This window comes from Osmia lignaria, chromosome 11 (assembly GCF_051020975.1).
Source record: "Osmia lignaria lignaria isolate PbOS001 chromosome 11, iyOsmLign1, whole genome shotgun sequence".
Lineage (NCBI taxonomy): Eukaryota > Metazoa > Arthropoda > Insecta > Hymenoptera > Megachilidae > Osmia > Osmia lignaria.
The window spans coordinates 9,246,906-9,265,720 of NC_135042.1; the positions used below are offsets into that span (position 1 = coordinate 9,246,906).

At 31.9% G+C, this 18,815-nt stretch overlaps 3 protein-coding genes across 5 annotated transcripts; 1 reads left to right on the forward strand and 2 right to left on the reverse strand.

The window, feature by feature from the left end:
- Positions 1-308: 308 nt before the first annotated feature.
- On the reverse strand, positions 309-1,120 carry NHP2 (NHP2 ribonucleoprotein). Its single transcript, XM_034323064.2, has 3 exons — positions 819-1,120; positions 643-715; positions 309-562 (listed from the first exon to the last, which is right to left on the reverse strand). The coding sequence occupies exons 1-3, from the start codon at positions 982-984 to the stop codon at positions 331-333; spliced, it is 471 nt and encodes a 156-aa protein (XP_034178955.1). The 5' UTR covers positions 985-1,120; the 3' UTR covers positions 309-330.
- Positions 1,121-1,149: 29 nt separating this feature from the next.
- On the forward strand, positions 1,150-3,043 carry LOC117603685 (RING finger protein 37). The gene is made up of 2 exons (XM_034323063.2): positions 1,150-1,893; positions 1,973-3,043. The coding sequence occupies exons 1-2, from the start codon at positions 1,271-1,273 to the stop codon at positions 2,811-2,813; spliced, it is 1,464 nt and encodes a 487-aa protein (XP_034178954.1). The 5' UTR covers positions 1,150-1,270; the 3' UTR covers positions 2,814-3,043.
- A 231-nt stretch (positions 3,044-3,274) lies between these two features.
- On the reverse strand, positions 3,275-18,523 carry Vps13B (vacuolar protein sorting 13B). Of its 3 annotated transcripts, none has more exons than XM_034323061.2 (39): positions 18,260-18,523; positions 17,743-18,005; positions 17,490-17,667; positions 17,337-17,415; positions 17,081-17,256; positions 16,915-17,018; positions 16,603-16,852; positions 16,336-16,523; positions 16,064-16,273; positions 15,855-15,993; positions 15,664-15,778; positions 15,448-15,590; positions 15,209-15,381; positions 14,922-15,098; positions 14,569-14,857; positions 14,338-14,500; positions 13,887-14,274; positions 13,623-13,758; positions 13,381-13,548; positions 13,106-13,326; positions 12,828-13,047; positions 12,568-12,772; positions 12,323-12,500; positions 11,923-12,252; positions 11,628-11,831; positions 11,441-11,556; positions 11,023-11,374; positions 10,826-10,942; positions 10,645-10,761; positions 10,304-10,573; positions 9,599-10,210; positions 9,433-9,528; positions 5,807-9,359; positions 5,323-5,727; positions 5,075-5,251; positions 4,830-5,000; positions 4,554-4,747; positions 4,148-4,486; positions 3,275-3,815 (listed from the first exon to the last, which is right to left on the reverse strand). In XM_034323061.2, exons 2-39 carry the CDS (start codon positions 17,827-17,829, stop codon positions 3,585-3,587), a joined length of 11,271 nt encoding a protein of 3,756 aa, XP_034178952.2. In that variant the 5' UTR covers positions 17,830-18,005; positions 18,260-18,523; the 3' UTR covers positions 3,275-3,584. The 3 variants fall into 3 exon arrangements, with proteins under 3 accessions (XP_034178952.2, XP_034178953.2, XP_034178949.2); XM_034323062.2 differs by having other exon boundaries at positions 13,623-13,749; positions 15,664-15,781; XM_034323058.2 differs by having other exon boundaries at positions 15,664-15,781.
- Between the last annotated feature and the right edge of the window lie 292 nt (positions 18,524-18,815).

Here is an 18,815-nt window from a genome sequence, read left to right on the forward strand (position 1 = left end):
CAGTATTTAGTAATTAAAAATGATATTATTTCGTTTGTAAATCACTTTAAATATTAATATCGTCAAAATTAGTCAAAATTAATCAACGTTAATCAAAATTAATCAAAAAACGCCATTTTCTCCACGAAAATCTACTGTGCTTGATACTGTATGTACATACATAATACATACGAAACATTTTTATTTTGACTTATAGTATGACTTACATACTAAGTTGCTTTCAACAGAGACTTATACAAAAAATACAAAACCTAATACAATAATGTCTTACGACAAAATTCATTTATTCTATTTACAAAATGATTAAAAATGTAAATGATTAATATGAAATCATAATGGAGTTGATAATGTTACCATTGCAGATTTAATTTCATCATAAAGATCCTTATATTCTGAATGTTCTTTAATAAGAACCATAAGACTGCCTCTTTTTACACCCATTGCAGCACCGATATCTTGCCTTGAAGGTGTATAACAATATGGAATATTTTTATCTTCACATACAATTGGTAAATGACACATAATTTCTATAGGAAAAACGTCTCCAGCAAACACTACTAACCTAACAAACATATATAATCATTATGAAAATCTTGAATACTAAAAATTTTATTTTTAACCACAAATGTATATTTGTTTTACCCTTGTTCGCCCTTACGAAGGTGTTTTTGAACATCTTTTAATCCATTTCGAAGATATGTTTTTTGTTTTGAAGCTGAAATGGTTATGTTATAAATAATAAATATTACATTTTATAGAAAATTCTTGATATATATGAAATAAAAAATCTTAGAAAATTTCCTTTTAGCAATAATTACCTTTTTTTATACATTTATAAATCTTTTTTGCTAACTTCTTTGGAGCCATAGGTTTGGCTATGGCATTTGTGTATTTCAATTTTTCTTCGTAACTAAGTTCTATAACATCACCATCTCCTTCTTTCATACTGTCGTCAATTTCCATTTTAACCGTCACTTGCTCCATTTTTTATAACAATAATGGTTATTTTCAGTCAAAAATTATAATAAAATTGTAATTTTATTTGCCCACGTGCTTTTTTACGCCCAACCTATATGTTTGACGCGCTTTAATACTGAGGAACACTAACCTAAACTGAAATTATAGTCTAACCAAACCTGACGATGCATATAGTAAATTGTATAGTTTGAAATTGTATAGTTCGATAAAAATGATATGTAAATTTATAGTGTATTAATTTTATAAATAAATGTCCTTCGAAGAATATTAAATGCTTTGCTGAAGCAGCAGAATGCTTTTTAATTTCTGTGATCCTCGTTTACGACCAGAAATTCATTGTAATACTATTAGTACAGAAGGATATGAAATCAGCAACCTCATAAGTGACAATGATAAAGGATTCTTAGCTTATGCTTGTATCAAACCTCCTGTCAATATTGATATTACATTTTTGTGTAACATACGTATCAATCATATTTTAATTTGGCCACATGTTGGCTCACAGAAATCATCAGGTTTTCAACTATACTCCAAAACAAGTAATGATGCCAGTGTGCCTTATACTTTATTAGCTACTGGATATTTAGATCATTCAAATGTTGGATTGCTGTTTTATCCACCGAATGTTAATCATGAAACAATTTCTGCTCCACCAAATTTTTTAAAGCGCTATATGAAACCTTCTATGCAGTACTTAACAACATATATAAGTAATTTAAGGATATGTATATGTAAAACAGAAAATTCAGTACCTGCATTAGGTAAGATTGAAGTATGGGGAACAGTATCACCACGGTGTGGAAAAGATACAATGGCCAGTATTTGTACTTTGTGGTCTAAACAACAGTTTTCTATATCTGAATCAATAAAAATACCAGAGAATAATGATCCGTCTGTTACTACTATTAATAATAAGTAAATATAACATTACTTTTTACATTAATATAGTTTAAACCATTTAATTGTTTTAAAAATATGCTATTGATTGTTTCAGAGAAAAATTAGAATCATCTTTACAAGTTCCTGAATGTTTCTTAGATGCTATTACTTGGGAAATCATGACACAGCCTATTTTATTACCTAGTGGAAAAATAATTGATCAAACCACATTACAAAAACATGAAGAAACTGAAGCAATATGGGGAAGAAGATTAACAGATCCTTTTACTGGCATGCCATTTAGTGAAGATCGCAAGCCTGTTATTGCAAATGCTTTAAAAGCAAGAATAGATAAATTTTTACTTGAAAATAGTAATGTAGAAGAAATAAAGAGGCTGCCAAGAGTTTTAGGTCGTACATCATCTTCAGATACAACTGATAAGAAAGTATTGGAAATTCCTAAATATTTGTTAAAAGAGAATGTGTTAAATAACAGTTTAAGTGACAATAAATCCAAATTGCATAGTAGAATAATGAATACACAAGAAAGTAAAAAATTTTGTCATAAACTACCAGTTATTGTAATGTCTAATAAACGAAACTCTTCCATTTCAAGTAAATCAGTAAAGAAACTAAAGACTGTTAATTTTAATGTATCATCTTGTGAAGAAATAGAAAGCAAAAAGATAAATAATTGTACTGCTGAAAGTGATAGTAATATAGATGCTGAAGTTAAAAAAGTAGTGCCACATCTAAAACGTTTTGATAGTATTTCTGAAATACATGGTGAAAGCTCTAAATCAAATAGTTGTTCCTGTTGTCCTAATGGAATTTTTTACCAGCTTCCATGTAAACATGTATTATGTAGAAAAGCTTTACTATCTATCCAAGATTATCACTGTACAGCTTGTGGCATGTCTTATAATAATAGTGACATACAACGGATTTATGAATAATACAAATATTTACTATTAATCGCGATAGTGACATAATTTATTTATATCATGTTCTTTTATTATCAATTGTGAATATTTTACACTAAAAGTATTGTAACTAAAACTTAGTGATAATTTTTAATAAATATTTAAAAATTCCATTTCATATTTATCAAATATTAAGCAAAGAATAAATAATATTAACAATGAGTTTATACTAACTTGTATTTTTTAGATACAACGATCTTTTTTTTCCAGATGTATATTATGTTACAAATTTTTGTATATGTTATTCACACTTAATATATGAAAAATATGCACAGAATAGACGTATAAAAATTCAATGTTACATATGTATAATGCTTGAATTTCTATTATATGTTCGATAAGCTACCTTCGATATGTACATACAATATATGTTCAGTAACAAATAAAAAAACATGATAAATTTTGCATTATATAAAATGTTCTTATAAACTTTAAAAAGTATGTCTTGCATAAAAATAGGTTTTAAATTGTGCATATTATGATTCTGTGCATAGTAATGCAATTAAGAAAGTCTCATGATAAAGCAATTTAATTTAAACATTTATCAGAACAAAAAGTGGAAAACGTTGTATGAAATACGTGTATATAGATATGATAAAATTTCGACTAGCGCGTAATATACTTTCCAAATTATTTTTCAATTAATAACACAATACTATTTTATCACTTTTCATTATCGAAAGTATTAATTATTCCTTCTACTTCTGGATACAAGAATATAATCTAACATGTTTAATTTATATATTATAACACTCTAAATCCACTACCCTGACTTTGTCTTTTGGCAATATTAAATAATGATAATAAATAGTTACGCGAGTCGGGAGAAACGTAAAATGTAAGCGTACGATCAGAATGAGGAGTGGTATTTTCAAAAATATCAGACTGTCCATCACTATTTGTAGAAACACTAGCTAGGCCAGTGCTGCTACTTCGAACGTACTCCGCTACTCGTGCTCGCATTTCTTGATCCATCTATTAACAATGAAATTTCATTAAGTATACATATATTTACCGGGTGTTTGGCTACGGGTAGGCATCCCTTGAGAGGGATGGCAGCTGAAGTGATCGGCACCGTATCGAAGGCTTCGACTCTTGTGGATGAGCCTGCGTGCTATGTGCGCTCAGATTGCTCGGTGTTTTTCATTAATAATTCAAAAACTAAGCCTTAACAAGCGTTTTGTTACATAAAAAAGTTGTTCAGAATAATTCCAGCTACCACCCCCTCAAAGAATGCCAGTATATATATCTTACAATGTAATATATTAACAATATAATAATAAAATACCCCCTTTGCGATGTCATACCTCATATGGAGCCGGTGATAAAGACCTGTTTGTCTGTACTGTCTCAGGAGAACAGTATAAACATATTGTTGACTCCAAATGGTGATCGGCACTTATTAAATCTTTTAATAAATATATTCGTTCTATGTTGTCTTCCGCTGTGTTAACTAGTAGTAACGCATGTCTTGTTAAAACCAATGTTACAGCACGATTGCTACCTTGCTGAATCACATAATCTGCATTGGTGACATGTAAAATATTGCCATGATTGTTTTCAAGCAATGGTAATAACCACCAAGCATATTTAATAGATGTGTTATTATTGCCGGTTGTATACTGAACAACTGGTCTTTGACGAGGCTGTAACATGTTTGTTATTAATTTACTTCATTAATGATTATAGGATACCCTTTGTAAAATAATTTACCGAAGGTAAAGAATTCCAGCCAGCTCCTTGTAGTAATCCCTGTCCTGTCAGCGCAACTAACTCTGCAGCACCGCTTAAAGGTTTGGTAACTACTCCAACTAATCCAAGTCCAACACCAGTGACAAGACTTTTAGTTGTTATCTCTCCTGATAAAACCTGTTGCAAAGGATGGTGTGCTAAACCTGCCACTGCAGCTAAATGAATACAATAAAAATGTATGTAATTATCTTGTATAATACACTATATAATAAATTTAAATGAAATATTCTCGTATACCAAGAAGACTCATTCCCAGCCCAGTTAAACCCTGATAGAATCCTTGTGCCATGCCCTGAGGACGCATTCTACGAGACTCTTCTTGTCGTTGCAAATGTTCTTCGTCCAAAGTTAAGCGATCTAAATTTCGCGCTACACTTGATGCTAATTTAGTCACCGAATTTAGAGTACCTAGATAAAATTTAATTATGAGATAATAAAGATACACATTTACTACTACTTCACACATATGTAAATGTCGGTACCTGCTGTAACGTGTCTCATTAAACTGGCCGAGCCATGTGTTATACCAACAATGAAACCCCATGGCCCTTGCAATAAACCTTGGAATGGAAGAGAAACAAAATCGCGAAGTCCCGATCCAAGAGCTTGTGCTAAACTTCCTGGTGAACCTAGTATTTCTAAAGATCCAACTACCCAACCTGGAATACATTTTAAATAGTTGAAGTTTATAATCTGTAGCACCAAAATCATCAAATATAAAATATATTACCTGCTCCGAATATAGCACCAGATAAATAATGCATGGTAAGTGCATTACCAAGCCTATAAGGAGTAGTCAAAATATTCTTCTTCTCAAATGTACCAAAATACAGAGGAGAATGGTCTAAAGCTACGTATAAACGAACAGACGTGTGGACGCTCAATAAGATGGATACAGGTTCAATCTTTAAATTTTGCAGTTTTAATGGAGTACTCAATATTTTTGCATCGACCATTATATAGTCAGGAATGTACACTCCAATAGTTGACACTAACGTCCTTGTCTTTTTTATATCATCTGATACTAGAAATCGTGGTGGTACCATTGAAGTTGCATAATTTAACAACTGAGTTATGTATGTATCTTCAATATAAGCACTAATTGGTGCAATCTTTATGAAAAGATCTTTGGACACTAAAAGTAAGATTAAAGGGATATTAGTATTAATGGAAAACAAGAACTTCACTCAGAATGTGAACGTATTGTTAAATACCTCTTAACTGTCCCTGATTTTCTAAAATATAATCAATCGCGATTAGTGAGTTTTCCCTGATTTGTTCAACTTTATTCATCAGACACGTGCTTGTATAAAATCTCGTTTCTCTTACTACAAGCGGACTTTGACTAATTAGTACTACCGGAAAATCAAATCCTCCTTGATCAAACAGTTGATTATCCAATTGCAGATCACCAATGAAAGCACGTAAATTTATAATTCTAGATTTTGCAGCAACAATGACTACGACATCGGTCATTGACAAGCTGGCTACTTCGATTCTTTGAGCATTTTCATTCATGTCGTGCATGATAACAATAGTAACACCACGAAGACAAATAGAGGCAGAGCCTTCGTTGGAATTACTCTCTTCAATGGTTTTTGCATCATCGTTTTCGTTACCCTTCACATTTTCTACATTTTTCATCAGACGTGAATTTATTTGCAAAGTTTTCATTTCCGGGGCTAAAGTATCATCTTGAGCAGAAAAGAAAGTTGTAACAGAGGTTGAACTACCGGAGCTCTGTACATTTATCGTTTTGTCGTCTTCTTGTTCAGACGAAAATGAGCTATGTAACGTTTCAACTTCTTTCGTATCGTTCTCTTTACGTAAAAGTCGACTTCTAATATCTCGTGCAGATACCTCCACTTGAGATATAGGAAGAATATTAATGAACGTAGTGTAACAATGATTTTGCATGATCAACTTTACATCTCCATACGATGGAAGTCGCACATATTGATCCATTGGTGCACTTGATATTGCGGACAAATTTATACCTCTTGACCATCGTAATTCTTTGCTCTTATTTGCTTGCTCGTTATAGCCGCTCGTTACAGCAGAAAATAATAATACATTTGACGTGTTGGCAACAGGTGCATCAGGTAGTCTATTGCTAACAGATGGAATGGTATAATGACAGGATGCGTTACTTTCAATCTCACAGATCCAAGCAAAATGAGAAGTGTCTGGTATTATTCCTCCTGCTGTTTCATTAGCTTGAGCCAGTAAAATTTTGAAAGCGCACGTGTTTTCAATTAGTAACTGAGGATGGTGATCCACGTATATCATTATGTAAGTTGTACCTTTATCCTCTTGTATAGTGATAACTACTGGCATAGTAGTAGAGCCATTTGGAACAGCAACGCACTTGCGACTCATACCTTGATCTACTCGAACTGGACATGACCATTTGTGTCCTAAACTTAGAGATATATAAAGTGCGAGAGGTTCTATGATCTCCTCCATGTATAATGTGTACCACTGTGTGATCGGAATGCCTTGTTTCTGATCTTCACTTGGTGAAATGTTAAAGCTGAAAGGGGTAAGATCGTTTGGCAATTCAAGTGCAGTTGCATCATCGTAAACCGCTAATGTGGCGACGCATAATTCTTGAGGCGTTAAGTTGTTAATAACATGACTACTTGTTACGCGTACCAGACGCATGTCTTCGTACATGCTGGAATTGATGCTCATAATAGAGACACTTGAACCACAATCGACGCATGTTTTAACATTTCCATCGACAGGTATGAGTCCCCCTATTCTTGGCATGTAAAAGCTTTGACTCCAATCGGGTCGAGCCAATTGTAGAGCCTGGGATGTATAAAAAGTATCACCAATGCCAACGCATAAATGAAATGTGCCTTCTAATTTTGGTGGTGTTATGATACCGTAATGAGGAATCTGACAGAGTTCGATATCTTCGGATACGAGAGAGAGATAACATCCCATTGAATTTAATATGAAACACCATGGTTGCAGTTCTAGTAGCAATGTACTGGAGACCAAACCAGCATCCTGGTATTTCACTTGCACATGCGTTTGCGGTTGTTCAGCAGATATCCATTCCTCCATCTCGTCTTCCTGGAAAGGCCATTCTGTTTCGTCCGTTTGATTTTCAAGATTCTTTAGAATTTCATCGATGTCCTCGGTTTCAGGCCTTCTGAAAAACTTTCTTTGATCAACAGAACTGTACGACAATGGCACGTATGGATTAGAAGTTGAAACTCCAGATTCCAATTGAAATGTTAACTGATGGAAATGTTCAAATGTTCCAGGACAGTACAATTGTTGTCGTTCACCTCGACCATTTACCATCGTGCTTAAAGATGTCTTTAACGAAGGTGTATCCATCTGTACTCTAACTGGTACCGGTAGATGCGATCGGATCATGTAAAGTGGACTAAGCACAGCTAGTACTTTTGTTCTCTCCTGAATTGTTTGCGTCACTATCCGTACCCAAATGCTCAAAAATTGTCCACGTTCTTGCAAAGGAACTTTAACAAGCCACGGTTGTCCCCATTTAACGTTAGGTTGTAGAGGAATGTCCCCTGTCCATGATAGATTCGGTGCGTTTGTAAACCGCAAACGTATTGCCATTTTCTTATTGCCATCAAGTATAACCGAGGGTGGTCGACTTTTACCAGAGATAGGATACACATCTTTCAACACGGTTACTTTTGACCCAATGTCAGCTTCGTACCTGACTAATTTCATTTCAAAATTGTCAATCAACTGGTTGGAAATTACGAGCTGTCCACAGAATGTGACAAGCTTCTGCATGGCAGAAATCGATGCAACGCTTACAAATACTGCCGTTTTCATCGTAGAATTGCTAAATTCTATTGCTTGAATCCCATCAGTTCCCACAGAAAATGGTTTGCTCCATAACCAACTGTTTTCTTTTATCGCTATCCGCAACATTTTATTGCTGATATGTCGCCACGAATAGAAATTACATTGTCTACTTTCCAATAATATATTTTCTCCTGTACCACTCTGACCAAAGAGGATAGGCACATTGCTATTATTAGCTATTACGTAACGTGTGAATAAAATCATATTTTTGTTTTCTTCTTCCAGAGATGCAAACCATAAATGGGTTGAAACTGCAAGTGTATGAGCTACAGTTGGGCTTAGTTTTAAGGAAAAAGGGCTGCACGTTAAAGATATATCAGTTTTATCTGATAGCGAAAGTTGTAATCTTGCTTCCAAAGGATCTAGTATTTCTTGCATAGTTAAGTAACTATAATCCAGTATGTGTATCCCAAATGTACCACCTATATCGATCAACGTAGAACCGTCTATCCATCGGTTAAGTACAAGGATAGCCCCTTTATGCTCCAGGGTCATGAAACATTGAGTTTCAGGTATTGTACCTTTCAACGTGTAATTATTTAAAGGTGGTTGTAGCTCGCTCATAGTAGTGCTAATGTGATTGTACATGCATACATGAATAGCACCGATATTAAGCGCAGCTTGTATGTTAGGTATAATTGAAGAATTAAAATACGAATCAATACGTAGACATGCTGCAAGAACACGAGCTGAAATTATTGCTTTTGGTCGATTACTGTTTGAAAGCAGAACCACACGCCATATGCAAGCCACTGCTCGTGCTGGAGCTTTTTCAGGAAGTTCTAGACGGTAAGAATCTGTTTCTGATAAATAGAAGTCAGCGTAACGTTGATAAGACATATGGCAATCGCTCCAGTATTCAAGGGTACAAAGCACTTTCTCCACATTAAAAGTATCTGAATCCAATGTCTAAGAAAGTAAATTGTGTTGAATATAAAATATCGTTTATGTATAGAATGTATAAATAAAATAGTTTGCTTACTTCAAACGGAACTGGTGACACGTGTATCCTTGTTAATGTCCTCGGTTGTGGATATCTCCAGGCCATTGATTGTTGAGGATAAGTAAAAAATATGACCTAAGTTATAAAACAGTATATTGAAAGATTAATCTTCCTTCATTAAAGAAGCAAATATTGGTAAACTTACTTGATAAGGAAAAGGAAGTTCGTCTGCATTACCATTAACAAATTGAAATGCGCCGGCTTTAAGATCGTCCTGATAATGTTGCTCAGTTGAAAGTACAATTTGTTTTTCATTATCTTTGCATTTCGATGAAGACGTTGTTAACTCGCTTAATAATAATTGACAGTCTTCCATAACATTTTTTATAATTTTTATTTGTTCTGGACCAAAATCTAGATAAAGACTATCGCTATCTGCTTGTATCTGTACTTGAGGAATAGAATCGATATTTTGCCAAGTCTCCCAAAGCAAACAAATGGTAATATTGCAGCACCATGGATTTAAAAGAACTTTTATATTTTCATTAAGAATTACTGATATGATGAAAGAATCTACAGATGTGTTAGAATATATTCTATCAGGCCTAAGAAGAGATGAAATATTGCCAGACAACGAAGATAAACTAGTTATTATTTCAGCACCAGAATCAGTCTTCAGAGAAAGCACAAGTTGCTTTGTAGATATATTTAAATCAGGCCAGTACAATTTTTTCGATTTCGTTACTGAATGTACCTTCGTATCATCAAGTTGTTCAACAGACGTTGAATCATGTTGATCCACGAAGCATGTTAATATCTGGTAATTAATAAATATATATTTAAGCACGAATAGAAGAATCTATAGCTCTTCAATTGAAGAATCTTTTTAAGACATCTTATATAGTATTACCTTATTTTTAATAATATACATCTGACTTAGTCTTGATAAAGAGAAATGAATTTTCGTAGGTCTACCCATGTCTACAGAGAATTGCGGATTTTTTCCTAATGTTTTTTCATATTTTACTGTTATAAATGATGGAGGGATGCCTGTGTCTGGATGCAAATCACCGTTTTTCGTTTCGATCATGAAGACTTTGAAATCTTTTTCTGTTGGTATTGAAATTAATTCTCTGCGTTCCTTTTCTCCAAGTGCGACGGTTATATCAAAACACGATACCTAATATCACATAAATTCTCATACTAAATACCCCTAAGAAACATCTTATTTTTATTCGTAAATTAACATACTTGTATCTTTTGTAATGGGTGGTGTTGAGAGAAGTAAATATTTGGTTGATTAACCATTACATACAGTAGTGGTTGCTTCTGAGTCTCACCCTCCTCTTCTTCAACTTCATTTATATCCTATATAAATTTCTTATAAATTTAATGTTACTATATTTATATTTAATTGTTAAAAGTTACTTACGACTTGATATTCTGTGACTGTTTCTTGAATATCATAAAGTATGAATGTTATTTTTCCACAGTTTACTAAAAACTCAAATGGTAAAAGAACTGAAGTATCTGAAGATGATGGTTTACCCTAGGAGAATGAAATTATTTAAATAGAATAAATGATCTTTCAGGTCTTTCAAAAATTCAAACCCATATGTGAAAACTTACAACAATAGTTGAATTCACACTAGACGTTTCGAAATCTATACCACTGTCTTTAGTAAAATCAACGTCTGTATCGTTAGAACTTTGTTTCGTCCAAGTTATTTGTTTTATACCCCCCATACTCGCAAACAGTTTCTGAGATGTATTACCACACGTAGCTACATTCTCATTTTGTTCAAAACGTCCCAGTAATACATTTTTCAATTCATTATTTAGAACAGTTATTAAGTGAATTTGGTCTAAATTTAATGTCACCTCTATATCCGTAATACAATTTACTTCAATGGCACTTCCGCATACTGTTATGTCCGGTTTGAACAGTACAGGCGGGGCAATGATCAAGCACAAATCAAACCTGCAGTATAGATTTACGTTAATAATATTGTTAATAATCAATTCTTATTATTCAATAATTGCATACTTTGATAATAGTGGAAGCGTGGAAAATTGTCGTTCTAAACTACTACCATGTCCGAGTTTATTCCATTCTAATGCAGGATTTTCATTCATGGTATAAAGATATGACTGAGATATTTTCTGTGGATAAACATTTCAATGCAATATATTCCTAACAAATTCATAATTTTAATGTATTTTTTTTAACAAACCTTATTTATACTCATTTGATAATTTTTCCAAGTAGTTGTATGAGCACATATTCCTTTTATATTGATTTGATATTGTCGATCTTCTACAGCAGAACCGGGTATGCTCAAGATATTTGCTTGAGCTGCAAGTTGATATATGTCTAATCTTAAAGGTGTTCTACAAATCGGATTTTCAGCATGCGGAGTAATGCGAACTGCATCTAGCTACAAAATGAATAAGATTGTTAACATATAATTTGCAACTTGTAAAAGAAATTCTCTTTAATTAAAATTATATAAAAGGACATGTTACTACCTGAAACATTAATAAATCGTGTTGGGGTTTAAACTTCACCGTGTTTGATACTGGTAACATTAATCTAAGTCCTTTGAAATCCAGGTATATTAGTGGTAATGTTTCAATATCAAGATTGGTAATACTAGTCAAATGTGGTGCTACATTTTGTTCAGAATTTTCAATTGTACCTTTCTCAGCGGATTGATAGAAACACGTGAAAGGTTTTATTAATTGCATATATTTGCTAACTATCGTGAGCGGTAAAATTAGATCCATCATTTGTACTTTTATAACCACTTCAGAAATATAACTATTAGTAGATAAGACACTTTCAGTCATTACATCTTTCTAAAAATTAAAGGGTGAAAAGGTAAAATAATACAAGAATGTTATTTATTTTACTTCTAACATCAAATACCTTTTGAGTTTTGTGTTTTTTGTAAGTACCCCATCGTGTATGAACGTTTCCTGATTTTGCTCTAGTCAAGGTAAAACTTATAAATCCGGAATCATCACCTTTTTCTAAACTATCTTCTCTTCCACAAAGCACTGCACCAACGTATTCCCCGATATCCCAAGTCACAGAATTTGGTGCTCTATAAAAGAATATTCTCCAATACTTATCGCTTTAAAGTTAAAAAATGATAAATTATAATTACTCACCTTGTATAATGAAATATAGTGACTGTCGTAATTTTGCTTTTTAATTTAAAATATACAGGCTGTAAGTCTAAAGAAGTAATAATATCTTCCAATTCAAGTACTAATTTTAATGAAGATAAACTTTCTTTTTCCGTAACATATAATTTTATGGCGATTTTTGTTATAGTCCATTGAATCCATGCTGTCAAAACTAATTCATCCGTATCTAAAAGTATAATAATGTACATGTGTCCAGAAGTGTACATTTTTTAGTAATGTACCTTGTGTAGTATCATCTTTTGAAGTTGAAACAGTTGAGTTTGTAGTTGTATCTTCTGGATACAGTAACTGTGTTGGTGTAGATGGAGTTTGTGGTATGATTGGAAGAACAACTTGTGCTTCAGTATTCATTTGAGTACTAGTTATCACACTTTTATTTGCGCTGGTTGTAACTCGTACTATGCTTGCAATACTTGAGATTATTTTATTCACGAAAACTACCTGAAATAAAAATATATGTTACACGTTCATACCCTATGTATTAGATGTGTTGCAATACCTGTTCCTCAGAAATTGAAACGATAATAGGAGAATTATCGATGTGAACGCAAACACCTAAAGCGGACAATGTACTTTCTGATTTAAAGGTTGTGACTTTAGTTGTAAGAGCAACTGTAGCATTTAATGACATTTTTTTAATAAAATTTTTTTGTGTATGCTCTTGTAACATGTAGCAATGGAAATCGACAAGGCTCAACGTCCATGGAAAACTTTGCGACTCTGAAACAAATTACATTGAGAATAATGTACCATAATAAACTTTTTGTTACTTACTATTTGTCCACATTGATTTTGGTAGTACAACTGGTAATTCTTGAAGATAAGGTGTCAGCAATTCGAAATTTACATTAGATGAATGAATAACTAAGGCGGGTAATTTTATTATTAGTATTTGTAAATTTTTATTGTTTTTCAGAGCTCCATCTTTGGCTTCTTCTATACCTACATATTTTAATTTAACATAATTTTAATAATGATGAATTAAACACGTAATTTTAAGTAATACATTTACATACCATATGCCCCTATACCACTCATTGTCATTGATGGTATGTAAATAACAATATGTCCAACACATCCACTTAACACAAGTCCACCCCACCATGGATACCATTCTGACAATCTGGCCAATATTCCCAAATTCTGTAAGTTCTAACATAGATTACATCTTCATAATTAATAATTAAGATGTACAAAAATTACTATCAAGAAAAATATTCAACATCTTTAACAATAACTTGAAATTTTATACCATACATAATTAAATGGTCATAAAATACCTGTCTTTCACCTGTGGTTTTAGAATCATATTTCTTTTGAGTTTCATCGTTTTGCACAGTTTTTGACTTTTCTGTTGTTATAATTGATTTTCGTTTTTCTTTATCTGAAGAACTATGTACGCTTTCATGTAAACTAGGAAATGTCTTCTTCTTGGTACCAGTATCGGAAGATGCACCTTCGAGATGTTGCTGCATTTCAGGTCGCATCGTACATAAGGTACCTACATTATAATAAGTAACACGATATTCCAACCACTTAAAAAGTAGCGGATCGAGTGAAGCTCTGATATCTGCCATTTGAAGCGAAATCAGAGGTGGATGCGTTTGTTTTTCAATATCTTTTGGGAACTGTATTACAGCTGTTAGGAGGGATTTATTTTCTACATCTCTGAAACCAACAAGTTATTATTAACATAACTTCTACTTAATATATAATTATTAATGTACTAACCCATCAATGTTACTTTCTGGGCCTGAAAATACAAAGGCCTGTTGTGACTCATTAAGAGCAAACATTTTGACTGAACTCATACTTATTTCATATGAAACTGTAACTAAAGATGACAACTTTTTACAGTTCACATTTTCAAATAATAATTCCAGGTATACAGGATCTGAAATATATATTACCCACATATTACAGTTAAGTGTTCAGTAACAATTTCAGTAACATAATACATACCCGTTTCTTGACAAGCATCGCTAAATAAAGAAGAACACACTAAAGGATTTGTTGTATCATTGGGATCGAAAATTGAAGTCAATATAGATACAGCAATCATTAATTTTGCTTTTGTCCCGGTAATCGTAATACTGTCCATATGTACTGTGTATGTTTCATGTATTAAATCAATATCCCTCCAATATTGTGGATACAATAATTTCTTTATTTTGCATTCAACTGAATAAGGCATTACTATAGATGTATGGCAACTTTTTGTTAAGTAAAGTTGACTCTTTGCTCCGTTCACCTAATGAAATATAAAGTTATTGCAAACACACTTAAATGTACAACAAATACATATGTTATACTACCTGCACTGAAACAATCTTATGGCACTGACTAAACATTTCTGTTGAAAGTTCAGTTTGTTTCGATGCACAAGCTGCAAGTCGAAACGGATATAAAGGTTGAAGTACTGATATAATTGCTTCATCACATTCAATACTTAGAAAAGGATCGTCTGTAAGAGCAGGTGTTAGAGGTGCCGTCTAGCAAAAAATAATATGAACGAAGTAAATAATAATAGTAATAATAGCGTTAATAAGCAATTAACATAAGTGTAACTGTATACATATATGACAGTACATATATTACATACTCTACTTTCAACGATCTTTCGGTGGCGTGGTAATCCAGTAACAGAATGATCGGCTAATTGCAATTGAAGAGATGCTTTTATTACTATTAATTTTGTCTCGGCCATAGACACATTTTCTCGTAATGCTTCATATTCTTCCAATGTAACAGGAGGAAGTTCATCCGCAAGCGGATCTGATAATAATTTATACATAATAATTTTTAACACTTTACGTTTATATAAGTTAATTACAATTATACCTGGTTTTGTAACGATATATGGATTGTAATCGTAGTTCGCGGCAGCTTGCTTTATCGTTTCAATACGATGAAAAATACCTGAACACAGCCTAACAGTTAAATCGCCTATGATGTACCTCATTACTCTGCGTTCGTGAAAATTGCTGAAAGTTAGCGAAACTTTAGATTTGTCTATATTGCTAGAATTTTACGGACACCTTGATTTAGTTCACTCACCTATATTCAAAATTAGACCCGAATTCTGCCAATTTCTCAGGTGTGATATCATCTGGTAATTCCAGACAATGAACATAATCCATAGCAAATGCAGGGCATCGTTCTATTAATCGCTCTTCTGAAAATGTTCCATGTATTTTTTTTTTTTTATAAATTTCAGCTATTAAAAAATAAAATCAAAGTTCTACTACCTGAAACTGCACATAAATAGTAATATATTCCTTGTTTGTATTCTCTCTTTTTTCCTTTGTTCTCCACTGAATCATTGTCAAATAAAGAATCTTTCAAATAATCAGTATTTAACTTGCCAGCTATGAAATATAAGGGTGGCTAGACAAAGTTATTCATTAGTTTTGATAACTGAAGAAAATATTAATAAAAATACAGTATAGATCATTACCTGAGCCCCATCTACTACTTCAAGATGTCCGCAGCTACAAGTTCCTCTCGGATATATACGTATACATCCCATTCCAACTTGGAAACTAGTCATTGCAATACCCTGGAGTAAAGTATCTACCACTACTCCATTCAATCGCAATGTTAAAAATGATTTGTATCGAAGTTTACGAGATTTATAAAATAATTGCTCCTTAACATTTTCAACTGTCTGTATAAAAAAAAATGTTTTTAATATGTCTTCAATTCTTCATCTGACTTTTAAACACATACCTTAAAAGTTAAAGTGGTATCTTGCACATAGATGCCTAAATGAATAGTATGACCTGAATAAGCCATTTGCTGTTCTGTAGACCAATCATTATCCCAATCAATAGGTAATAAAGATGATACCACGTTCCAAGCCCATCCACCCCAGCCTGAGGTTTCTGTAGCAACTCCGCTTACGTGATCTATATCGTCTATAGAATTATTAGATACAAATATGTTTATAACATAAAAGAATTATATTCATAAATTTTATAAAAAATATGGTAGAACCTTGTGTGCTATCCTCCCTTTCCTCCATAGAAATTAAAGATTTTTCTTTATTAGATGGAAATTGTTTTGTCTGCAAGGCCATTATCAATGCAGCTAATCTAAGCAACATTGGTACTTGTTGTTCTGTTATACTAAATTCCATCTTTTGACAATGCAGGTCTAAACGCGTAATAGAAGCTTTTTTTGCAGTATTACTGTGATAATTTACAATCAAGCGTATTACGACGGAACATCGATACAGAACAGGATCCTAAATTATGAAATAACAAATGTATATATCTTGTTACATCAAATATAAAAGAAAAACAATACCTGATATATTTCTATTTTTCCAGAAGCATCCATTTTATCTAAACATAATGTTAGGTCTTGAATAGTAACAACTTTCCTAAGCATAACTTCATATCCATTGACATCTACAAATATACATTGTTTAGAATTTATCAATGATTACTTTCAAATAGTACAAAATACATACCAGTAAATGTTGGTTCCCATTTATTATTAACAGTTTGCATACTTAAAAATCTGACATTGACACTAAGAACAATATCTTCTTCCACATATTTTAGAATTAAATTATTACAATTGATTGTTATGTTATTTACAACCTTTGTTACTATACTTTTTATATACCCAGGTGGTGTTTCTTCCCTACAAATTAAATAATAGTGCATCAGAATATCTGTATGGTATTATAATACAATGCATAATAATAAAAAACATTTACTAACTGTGGTAATTCTGGTCTTTTCTGCATTGCAGAAGGATTAGTTTCCACTTTAGTATCATCTTTTAATTTTAAAATGCATTCTGAAAATGAAAATAAATGTGTATATGTATATAGTCAATGTTATCATATACATCATATATTCTATAGTATTTACCTATTGTGTTAATTGTAATGACAATTGGTTCTGAAGTAATTTTTACCCAAGGAACATGAATAAGTAGTTCATGTATGTGACCACTCACAAAAACAAAAGGAAGATTAAGTTGTTCTTCCAAAACTTCTAGCCGCAAATCAAGATTTTGAAATGATGCATCACCACCCCATAAAGAAACCTTAAATACAGAATAAAATTATGTACTTTTAAAACAATGATAAATTAATACCATATATTTTTGACCAAAAATTACCTGAGATTGTTCTGGTTTAAAATTCTTCACATATTTTTCAACATAACTAAGAATCACTGGTGTTATATATGATTCCAGTTTGAACATTGTGATTGATAATTCAATGCATTCCACATACTCTTATGTGTTTAATAAATTTATGTTAGCAAAAAAAGTTTTGTTCAATAAGTACTCTATATAGTTACTAGTTACAAGAATGATAATTGTACTAATAAAAATAGATGAAATCAGACTATGTAGTACTTAAAAAAGTATAAGATTATCTGAAAATGATAGAGTTATTAAAACATTTATCAGAAAGTTTTAACATATTATGAAATTCAGTATATAAAAATTTGTTTTTAATATATTTTAAAAGGAACATGAAATAGGGTAAACAAAATCAATAGGTACTTTAATAAATATATTTTATTTTTCTTTCATTTTGGCATAGAACCAATATAAATTGTAATATGCTATCATTTAACATACTGATACAGTTAGCTATGTATGCAATATTTATAAAACAGATATTAACCTTAAGCTGGCAGTGGATCATGCATCAAATTCAAATACAAAAATATGTTTCAAAAATACATATCTCCCTTTTTTGTACTGAAACATTGAACCAAAAGAGAAAAGATTAATACCACTTTTAATGGTTTATAATTGAAAGTACTCAGTTATGATTTTATGTTGCATAGATATAATATTTGCTTTATTTATGCTGTCAGTCTTAACCTTTAAAATTTGACATGCACTGCAACTGCATGACTGCATGTGCATTGTAGCTGTAATACGCATGCGTTTCATTGTGAGATATCTCAATGAAATTTGAAACTTCTTTATAAACTTTTTATTTTTATGTTTATACATGATGATGAGAAATTTGTATGACTTGTATATTAACAAATAATAAAACTATGTTGAAATGAACCCTTTAGTATGCCATTTTTTTATATTTGATTACTCTTTAAATTTTTAATATTATTTATTTTCTTCTTTATGAAGAACAATTTTTAGCACACCCTATAAAAGATAGTGGTATTCTCCCCAATTTTTTGTATATTATTTCGATGTTCACTTTATAATGA

What these genes read in the sequence shown, in the direction of transcription:
- LOC117603685 (XM_034323063.2), top strand. Translation starts at nt 1,271, where the DNA reads ATGCTTTTTAATTTCTGTGATCCTCGTTTACGACCAGAAATTCATTGT. An exon ending in GTTACTACTATTAATAATAA is followed by an intron (nt 1,894 to 1,972) that starts GTAAATATAACA and finishes TGATTGTTTCAG; the next exon opens with AGAAAAATTAGAATCATCTT.
- Vps13B (XM_034323058.2), bottom strand. Translation starts at nt 17,829, where the DNA reads ATGTTCAAACTGGAATCATATATAACACCAGTGATTCTTAGTTATGTT. An exon ending in TGTCACCAGTTCCGTTTGAA is followed by an intron (nt 9,360 to 9,432) that starts GTAAGCAAACTA and finishes TTACTTTCTTAG; the next exon opens with ACATTGGATTCAGATACTTT. An exon ending in TATCACCGGCTCCATATGAG is followed by an intron (nt 3,816 to 4,147) that starts GTATGACATCGC and finishes CATTGTTAATAG; the next exon opens with ATGGATCAAGAAATGCGAGC.
- NHP2 (XM_034323064.2), bottom strand. Translation starts at nt 984, where the DNA reads ATGGAGCAAGTGACGGTTAAAATGGAAATTGACGACAGTATGAAAGAA. An exon ending in TTATAAATGTATAAAAAAAG is followed by an intron (nt 716 to 818) that starts GTAATTATTGCT and finishes TAACCATTTCAG; the next exon opens with CTTCAAAACAAAAAACATAT. An exon ending in CTTCGTAAGGGCGAACAAGG is followed by an intron (nt 563 to 642) that starts GTAAAACAAATA and finishes TATGTTTGTTAG; the next exon opens with GTTAGTAGTGTTTGCTGGAG.